This window comes from Ctenopharyngodon idella, chromosome 5 (genome assembly GCF_019924925.1).
Source record: "Ctenopharyngodon idella isolate HZGC_01 chromosome 5, HZGC01, whole genome shotgun sequence".
NCBI classification, from domain to species: domain Eukaryota; kingdom Metazoa; phylum Chordata; class Actinopteri; order Cypriniformes; family Xenocyprididae; genus Ctenopharyngodon; species Ctenopharyngodon idella.
This window is the reverse complement of record NC_067224.1, coordinates 39332348-39342349: the sequence shown is the minus strand read 5'-3', so window position 1 is coordinate 39342349 and position 10002 is coordinate 39332348. Positions and strand designations below refer to the sequence as shown.

Genomic DNA, 10002 nt, shown 5'->3' with positions numbered 1-10002 from the left:
AGTAGCGTAAGCTTAGGTGAGAGTAGACACCTCTTGCGGTTCAAACAAATAGGGCTGGGCAACAAACTCAAGCATCTCCGACATTTCTCTTTATAAATCCTCATTGTAGACTTCTAATTCGTGACAGAATCTTTATTTGCTTCCGCGTTCGTTAATACACCATGTGTCGGGTCAAAGGTCACACTTCCACCGGAACTGGACTTGCGATCATTACCGGAAGCCAATTGTTATAGTTTATAAAGATTTAAATATGGATATTTTTCTTACAAAAGCCCATCGCTTCGCTTCAGAAGGCCTTTATTAACCCCCTGGAGTTGTATGGATTACTTTTATGATGGATGGATGCGCTTTTTTGGGCTTCAAAAAAAAAAAATATGGTGCCATTCACTACCATTATAAAGCTTGGAAGAGCCAGGATATTTTTTAATATAACTCTGATTGTGTTTGAGGGTGAGTAAATCATGGGATAATTTTTATTTTTGGGTGAACTATCCCTTTAAGGGGTGAATCTTGCTAAAACATATCTAGGTTACATTTCACCTCAAAATTAAAGAAAAATAACATTATATAATATAAATTATAAAATAAAATATAAATTATATTTTGCATGAAAATGAAGCCTCCTTTTCTTTGAGACATTAATATCATAACAATTATGCACATTTTTCCATATTTTCTTAAAAGTTATAAAGGCAACAAATACTACCATAATGTATAGATTCCTTCAAATGTAATAAAATAATAGATTTTTTTAGTATTAGAATAATTGAAATTGAAGGTAAATGTGCTTACAGTTCTTTAAAAAAAAAAAAAAAAAAAAGGCTTTATTTTATTTCATTTACAATAAAATTGATTTTGGGGTAAAATATGAGCCAGACATGTTCTTGACAATTTCATTGAGATCCATATTTGTCCTATACAGCCTCATTTTCATTTCCCTGAAAAAGATCCATAAAACCAGACAATTTTTGGGAAGCTCTTCTGGAACTGTATGTGTCTGCATACAAGCCTACGGTCTGTCCGATAAGAGTGCGTCGATGTCCTGTATGGCTCTGGAGGTTTTCTGCAGAGCCTCAGAGATGCAGTTCTCTGTGAGATTGATCTCAGACAGATCAGGAGAACGCTCACAGCTCAAAGATCTCGCTGTAGAACGCAGGACAGGGCTGTTCTCCAACAAAACTGATGCTTTGTGTTAAAGAAATATCTACCCATATGCATCCTGCTCTCAATAATCAATTTCTGCATCAACACAGTCATATACGCTAATTTTATACTTAAATATTTGAATTATATTCAAATTTAAAAGGCATAATTTTAGTTCGGGGAGAAAAGCATTTGGCTTGTCTCCTGAGGCCACAAGAGGGCGCAAAGAGCAAAATATTAATGCACCACATTAAAGAGTTTATTCAAAGCAATGAAATAACATGACTATCTGTACAAAAAAAAAAATAAAAAGTGCATAACGTTTAACTGACGTTTATAAATCAAATATAATTATAAACAATTATGAACAAAACAGCATCATGTATTTATGCATAGTTTAATACAAAGAGCCAAACCGCCGATCACGGAGTACTTTTTGCATTTAAAAACATGCCGTGGAATGGGGGAAAAAAACCCACAAAGTGTCGAGATTTAATTTTTAAACTTCTTTTAACTTTACATGGCAAGACAAAAGTGCAATGGTCAAATATGTCCGTTTAGTACAATGGAAAAGCATACACATATAATGTCACCAAAAAAAGATACAGTTAAACCTCTTGATCTTTTCCAGCTCTGAAACAACAGACCTGTAGGGGTGTAAGAAATCAGGATGACGATGGGATAGTTCACCCAAAAATTTAAAATTCTGTTCGCCATGTTTTTTTCTTCTCCTCATTTTTCATTTTACACTTTGAAATGCATTAAACTTTGTAAACAGACAAACAAGTTTGTTGTTGCAATCCTCTATTCAATTTCACTACATAGAAAAGCAATTATTCTGAATAACTATATTTTAAAATTCCCTGGAAAGACATAGTGAGCAGATGTCTGGGTGAACTATCCCTTTAAGTGTCATTGATATGCATTGTCCATGTGATGTGAATGACTATAATAAAGATAATACAGGCAATAAGAGTTCCTTAATACCTGCATGTTATTGGCTGAGGTGTGTCAGAATGGGTGGAGTCTGAGAGAGCCGCACCCACTGCGCTCATGCTCTGTTCTGTCTGTTTTACCCAGTCACACCACTGCACTACTGCGGACACATACCTGAGACAGAGAGAGAGAGATAAAATGGGAATCTGTGTATTTATGCAAGTAATTGGTGTATTGAATTTTTCATAATCTCTTTACCTTTGAAAAGTTTTGTCTGTCTCAATTTGGACAAGAGTTTGGTGCCCATCTGGCAGATTGAGCTGGCACCACCTGTGAGATGGTCTGCTTTCTGTCCTGAGTCTCTGCTCCATTTCTCCACACTGCCATCACAAATACATCAAAAAACATTTATCTAAAAATCATGAAATCATAACCTTTAAAAAAAATACTGGATTTGAAACTTTATTATTGACATGGTTCCAATGTAATTTAATTTACGCTCTATTGAGCATCTGGCATACTGATTAGAACTGGGCCAAAAAGCTAAAACAATACATATGACAAAATTAATATATACATTAATGTGCATGCATCTTTATACAAATAAAATAGGAAAAAAAGGTTTTAAAAAAGTTAAATATTAAAAAAAAAAAATGGTATAATCCAGGGTTATAATAAAACTGAAACTAAAACCATAAAAAATATTTTCGTTACTTGACATAAAATAAATGTAATAAACTAAAATATATATATGTATATATATATATATATATATATATATATATATATGTATGTATATATATATATATATACACACACACGTTTTTTTTATTTCAGCTATTTGCCAAGGCAACATTTCTCATTTTAATTTAGTTTAATTAAAACAACAAACTAAAACTGAAATAAAAATGAATAAAACACAACAAAATTACTAAAACTTTATCTAATATTAAAATGAAAATGGAAAATATAAAAATGAAAACATTTAAAATATTATTGAAAAGAATCTCAATGATACTAAAATAACACTGGCATATTCACTGTTTTTCACTAAATAAACACAGAGGAAAATTATATGAAATTTTTATTTAAATACACCAATATAATCATACTTAGTAATTAATTAGCAATATTTAATATATATAATTAATATATTATATTACTATACATAATATTAATATTAAAAATAGGGACCCGGGATGCAAATTAGCTCATGCTATACTCTCGATGTACAATACATATTTGTTGACTGGAATCATGTTTTTTGTACTGTCCCTATTCAAATAAACTTATAAATAAATAAATAAATAATAGTTTACTAATATTTTTAATTTACGAAAAATACCATGCAGCATTGCGCAACTGTGTTTGATCGATGATGCAAACAAATTGTTAAGTTTGAATTCCCCTAAATTATAAAAACTTAGCATGTGAATGGTTGTAAGCATATTGCATAAACAAATTGTTTCAACTTATTAATTAATGAAAAGCTGATTAAATGTAGAAGTAAACAAGCAGTTTGGTGAGATGATTGATGATCAGCTAATGAAATGCATACAGTATGTTTATGTACCTGTGCAGGTGTACATGTGTCAGTCTTCGACATCATCTGAGCCCTAACTCCATCCAGGAACAAGACCTCGACAGTCCCGTCTGAGAGCGCTTTGAAATATCCTGTACCTGCCACTGTCACCTCCTGAACTACACGTACAGGATCACACACCGCAGCCTGCTGAAGACAGAGCCGTCATACACACCCGTATACACCGGACACTGAGTGAGTCTCCATCAGAGTGATATCACACACACCTCCTTCCAGCAGTAAAAAGAGAGCGGGGCCCTCAGGGAGCTTCTGGCCTGGATGAAACATTTCAGAATCCTAACAAAACACAGACAAAAATATTCTTTCTTTGTTTTCATGTAATGTAGTGTGGAATACACAAACTAATGTTTGTGTATTCCACAAAAAATGTTTTTGAAGTAAGTCTCTTATTCTCAACAAGGCTATTTGATTTAAAAAAAAAAAAAAAAAAAAAAAACAGTAATTTTGAGAAATATTATTACAATTAAAAATAACTGCTTTCTATTTGAATATATTTTAAAATGTAATTTATTACTGTGATCAAAACTGAATTTTCAGCATCATTACTCCAGTCTTCAGTGTCACATGATCCTTCAGAAATCATTCTAATATGCTGATTTGCTGCTCTAGAAACATGTCTTGTTATTGTCAGTGTTGAATATTGAATAATTTTTGTGCAAACCATAATACAGTTTTTTTATGATTCTCTGATGAATAGAAAGTTAAAACATTTATTTAAAATAGAAATCTTTTGTAACATAAATATCTTTACTGTGACTTTTGATTGATTGTATTAATGCATCAATTTCTTAAAAAAAAAAATATATATATATATACAGTATATATCACAAAACAGTGATGTCTGACTTAGCAAACACAATTATATATTTGTGTCTCATTATCACCCCCTAGTGACTGAACTACAAATTAATTTAGTAAATCATGGCTCAGGGTTGATGTTCTGTTGACAAGTGGTGGAAGAAACTATTGCACCAAAAGAACAGATGGGATATTCAAAGTTTTAGTAAGATTATGACATCAGTTATCCTGGAATCCTGTCTTTTGTAACTTGATTTTGGGTTTTAATGTGAGCCGTGTATTCTGGTAAACCTCTCATCTCACCTGCTGGCCCGTGTGACAACAGACTGGACAGAATACAGCTGACCCGGAACATCAGGTGGGAGACCACACAGGTAATACACACACTCCACTGCCTGAAAACACACATATATCAACTCATCTTCTGAATCATACATCTACATACATTAATTCATGTAATGGTCTCTGTATCAGTACAACATCAGCCTCTCTTGAGAGACCTTTAATTCTACTGACTTAATAGTGAGCACACTTCAGAGAGCTGTCTTACATCTCTGTAAACAGCTCCAGCTTTGTAATGTGTGAAGTAATTGGCTAGAACTCCATTGGATCTGATGACTGAACCATCACCAGGTGAGATCTCTACCATCGGTATCACTCCATCTACTATACTAAAGGAGACAAAACACATGAAAACATTATCAGTGTTTAGGTTTCATACTTGATTTGTTTGGCACATAGTAAAGGGACAGTTCACCCCAAAAAATTACAATGCTGTCATCATGCTCATGTCATTCCCAACCTTTCCAAATTACTTTCTTTCTTGTGTGGAACACAAAAGAAGATATTTTGAAGAATGCTGGGAACCAAACAACATTGGACCTCTTCAACACTCATTGTACGGACAAAAATAACAGACATTTATCAAAATATCTTTTATGTTTCATAGAAGAAAGTCATACTGGTTTTGGGAAAACATGAGGGTGAGTAAATGATGACAGAATTTTGTTTTTTTGTGTAAACTATCCCTTTAAAGGGTTAGTTCAACCAAAAATGAAAATAATGTTATTAATTACTCACCCTCATGCCGTTTCACACCTGCAAGACCTTCATTCATCTTCGGAACGCAATTTAAGATATTTTTGTTGAAATCCGATGGCTCAGTGAGGCCTCCATAGCCAGCAATGACATTTCTTCTCTCAAGATCCAATAATGTACTAAAAACATATTTAAATCAGTTCATGTGAGTACAGTGGTTCAATATTAATATTATAAAGCGACGAGAATATTTTTGGTGCGCCAAAAAAACAAAATAACGACTTATATAGTGATGGCTGATTTCAAAACACTGCTTCATGAAGCTTCGGAGCGTTATGAAGCAGTGTTTTGAAATCGGAAATGAGATAGGAAATGTCATTGATGGCTATGCAGGCCTCACTGAGCCATCGGATTTCAACAAAAATATCTTAATTTGTGTTCCAAAGATGAATGAAGGTCTTACAGGTGTGGAACGACATGAGGGTGAATAATAAATGACATTATTTTCTTTTTTGGGTGAACTAACCCTTTATGGACTGTGTGTAACTCATGAATCAATGAAAAATCTTAAAGTAAATACATTGGATTTTGTTTCATACAATTTATAAGCAATCCTAAAGAATAACGATCAGATCCTAATTAGATAAAATCCACTTTTAATTAAAAGTAATATGGAAAAACATAAAATATATATATATATATATTATATTATATATATATTATACACACACATCTCTAACATAAAATAATAACAAACTACTGAAAAAATGAAATATTATATATAAAATATTGAGTTTTTGGCCTTGTAATGGTCTTTAAGATGGTGTATTGGGTAAAGGTGCTTATGTACAAACATGAAATGAATCAGTAATAATCACCGGTATATAATGCCTTTGCACCAGACCACTTTCACCAGCTCAGCTGTGACTTCCTCGTCGTGTTCCAGCAAATCAGGATTCACAGCGTTATATCTCCACCTGAACATCACATAGTCGATATTGGGGATGACATACTTATTTGGGGGTGAAATATTACCTGTTCTTGATAGGTCGAGATTCATCCATATATAAACCCAAAAAGAGAGAGATGAGATGAGACTGTATGTTGTGTTTATTTGGCGTTCCTCACCTGTGCTGATGAGGAGAGGGACATTTTAAAGGCAAAGGTTTGGGAAGATGGGTCTTCAGCCCTGTTTGAGATGTTTGTTGATCTTCTCTGTCTGTTAGACCTTTTATGTCTTGCTCATTGTCAGTATTTATTTGAGTTTTTTGTGATTCCCAATGCTTGACAGCCAATGACAGAGGATGGCACCACATCTGTGGGTAAAGCACTCGGGAATACTGCTGGATCACTCTGGTGTACACATGCACCTTTTCAGACTTCGAGCTTGTTGATTCCAGTCTTTCCATATTGGGGGCTTTTCCGGCCGACTCAGGATGGTTCATCCGAGCACCCGCTGAGGCTTCCGAGAGGTTTAAACCCTTTAATGACAAGCCACTTAATAAACACGTACTTTTGTGTTGGTGACCTTGAAGCTGCAAATATTGCGACTCTTCTTCATTTTGGCTGGACCGACAGATAAACTCCACTGTGAACTCTTCTCCAGAAGAGGAAAGAACCAGTTCAGCATGTCCATCTGCAGAGCAGACTGTGATCTCTCCATGTGACCCAGTGGTGCAAGAGTCAGACCCAGGCCACTCCACTTCAGTTATGGCACTGCTGAACTTCTGAAAATGAGCATTTGGTTAAGCAAATAACCATAAATGAGAAATTAAGCTGGATTTACATGATTTCAGTAATAAAAAGTAAACCTTTATTACAGCTTTAGGACAGTCTAACCTTGTTGAATTCCACTGTTATGAGCTCTTCAGGCAAATATGGATGAGTTGCATACTTGTTTCTGAATGCCAAAGCATTCAACACCAATGCCTAAACAAGACAAACAAATAAGTGATTTATTTTTATACTGTGCATCCATATTAACCGCAGTAAAATACTTTAGACAAACAACAGAAAGATAAACAGACTAGATATATATACAGATGAGAAGGTGATATGTACCTTATACTCGCTGATGGCGAATCTTGTTCTCTGTCTGACTCTCTCTTTGGACTGTAGCGGGTGTGCAGAGGGTGACAAGTGTTTCTCTATCATGAATTCAGATCCGCAGGGTGAGAGCTGAAGTCTGTGCCCGTCTGCGTAATACACATCCACAGACTCATCCATATACATGACCATAAACCTAACTGAACACATGGCTCACTTAACATGACATTGAAGGCGCTACGGTTAGAACTCAAAACAATTACATAATCATTTCACTGCGACTGTCTAAACTTAATCATTAAAAATCACTGAAGCGACACAAACAAACTCCACAATCACGTCAAATTGTTGCTGTTGTTGCTATATGCGCTGTCCGATTCGTAAATGGATCGTTCTTGCGAATCGGATCTTTTGAATGAATCGACTGAACCGATTTACAACATAGACATTTTATTATGTCTATGGATTACAAAACCGGGAGTGAAGAGAGGATTTGAGTTATGGGACGAAAAATAAGTTTAGTAAAAAGCCGAATAGCAGAAATGTTACAAATAAAACGGACTGGAAAATTGGATTTGATTGTATGACTCGATTTGTTTTTTTTTTTAAATAAACAGCATTACATCAAAATGTGGAAGTCAAGCTTTTTTAATGTAGATTGTAATGATTTTTATAAGCTAAATTAAACTGAACTTGGACACGAAATTACAATAAACACCTTTATTAATTAAACTTACTCGAAAAAACATCATAAACAGCATTGCGTGCCTAGATAAGACTTTAGTGCAACTTCAGAATGTCAAGGACCAAATAATCACCGAATCGTTTTTTGATTCGTTCAAAAGACTGTTCAAAAGAACCGATTTGCAGAAATGAATCTATCACTAGTTGCCATGTAAATTTTCGCGGTTGATGAAGAGAATGACGCTGATTGGATGAACCACTTCTTCTACAGTACTCATAAATCTCTGCGCTCTGTTGTCGCCCCCTTGCTGCAAAGATTCAACCTGAACTAATGTGAACATAGATCAAGATTCTATTTAGATATATTATTTGCTATCTTTTTATTATTTTAGGGTGAAATATTCACCCCTTCTTTTACTCTTAATTGCATATAAATTAATGTTCGCATACAAAGATGCTTACTGAATATCAGAAGTGCCACTGATAAGTTTCATTTGTTTTTTTTGCTTTGTAAATCCCAATTTAATTTTGACTATGGTCAGTGTCAGTTTTACAAAAGCCAAATTAAGGGTCATAGTTAATGATATATTGTATATTACATTGGCCTAAAATATACCTTAGTTCACTGGGGTTCAATGGGGACGCCATGTCTGAAACGGTTAACAGATTGCAAAACAAGTTGGTCAGCATCTCATATAACAGTCCATTAAAGGTGCAATATGTAAGATTTTTGCAGTAAAATATCCAAAAACCACTAGGCCAGTGTTATATATTTTGTTCACTTAAGTACTTAGAATATCCCAAATGTTTCCATCTATTTGTAAATCGTGAGAAAATTGCAATTTTAACCAAGGCTCCGGGACGTGTGAGGAGTCGCCTTTCAATTGCGTCATACCCGCGTTACCCTCGGTTTTTACATGTTTTAATAGACAAAGGAACAACTGTTTTGATATATTTATATACAGAAAACTAATTATTGTTATATAGCTCAACACGTTTAGTCTTATTGTTTAAATCTAATTTTCTTGATTTTTTGTGAGTACCGTGCTTTACCATGCCTCAGAGAAAAACACTATTTTGTCAAGTAGCTAATATAGCATAATCAGATGCAGCTTTATTTTTAGTAACAGTAGTACAGCATTTTCTCCATCATACAATACGTTTTAAAATTAATTGCATGCCATTTATCAACACAAGCCATCCAGCATTTAACATGATATTCTAATAGCAATCTAGTTTACTTCAGTGTGTCAACAAGTGTCTCACAGCAGCCGCCGAGCAAACACACAGAGTAACGTTATAACATTTTCAACACACTCAAATGTATCTAATATGATAAACAGCTGCGTTACCTCATACTCATGACCGGAAAAGCGGAAGCAGTGCCGGCGACTGTGGCATAATAAAAGTTCCGCTGCTCGTGAGGCGTGTTGCGCAATCGCTCCAGCGGTCTCGTTCAGCTCCCACAACACTCGGTCCTGCTCTGCTTCATACTACAGTAATGTTAATAATCTCATCCATGAACATGATTTATTCCCGAGTCCTATCCCAATTGTTTTCCACCGGCTGTGAGGTGAAGACGACATGTCCCAAGATTCCGCGCTCAAACTTGGCTTCATCAAGCTACGCCTTTGTTTTGAATAGGCCTCTAGCGACCTCTAGTGGACAGAAAATCTTACATATTGCACCTTTAACGGAAAAAAAAAAAATCAGGACTAAAGCTGAAATCTGAAATCTGATCAACAGGTCACTTG

The 10002-nt window shown here is 34.6% G+C and overlaps 1 protein-coding gene across 5 annotated transcripts; it reads right to left on the bottom strand.

Moving 5' to 3' along the window:
- Positions 1-354: 354 nt before the first annotated feature.
- Positions 355-9883, bottom strand: c5h5orf34 (chromosome 5 C5orf34 homolog). 5 transcript variants are annotated; one of them, XM_051892960.1, is made up of 14 exons: positions 9601-9883; positions 8865-8898; positions 7580-7713; positions 7358-7447; positions 6647-7245; positions 6397-6495; positions 5031-5151; positions 4784-4875; positions 3889-3958; positions 3653-3811; positions 2338-2459; positions 2131-2253; positions 1750-1790; positions 356-1179 (listed from the first exon to the last, which is right to left on the bottom strand). In XM_051892960.1, exons 3-14 carry the CDS (start codon positions 7670-7672, stop codon positions 1010-1012), a joined length of 1779 nt encoding a protein of 592 aa, XP_051748920.1. In that variant the 5' UTR covers positions 7673-7713; positions 8865-8898; positions 9601-9883; the 3' UTR covers positions 356-1009. The 5 variants fall into 5 exon arrangements, with proteins under 5 accessions (XP_051748919.1, XP_051748920.1, XP_051748922.1 ...); XM_051892962.1 differs by lacking the exon at positions 8865-8898; XM_051892959.1 differs by lacking the exons at positions 8865-8898; positions 9601-9883 and having other exon boundaries at positions 355-1179; positions 6647-7242; positions 7580-8824.
- Positions 9884-10002: the final 119 nt, after the last annotated feature.

What these genes read in the sequence shown, in the direction of transcription:
- c5h5orf34 (XM_051892957.1), bottom strand. Translation starts at nt 7,774, where the DNA reads ATGTGTTCAGTTAGGTTTATGGTCATGTATATGGATGAGTCTGTGGAT. An exon ending in ACACATGTACACCTGCACAG is followed by an intron (nt 2,460 to 3,652) that starts GTACATAAACAT and finishes TTGTGATGGCAG; the next exon opens with TGTGGAGAAATGGAGCAGAG. An exon ending in CCTCAGCCAATAACATGCAG is followed by an intron (nt 1,791 to 2,130) that starts GTATTAAGGAAC and finishes ACACCCCTACAG; the next exon opens with GTCTGTTGTTTCAGAGCTGG.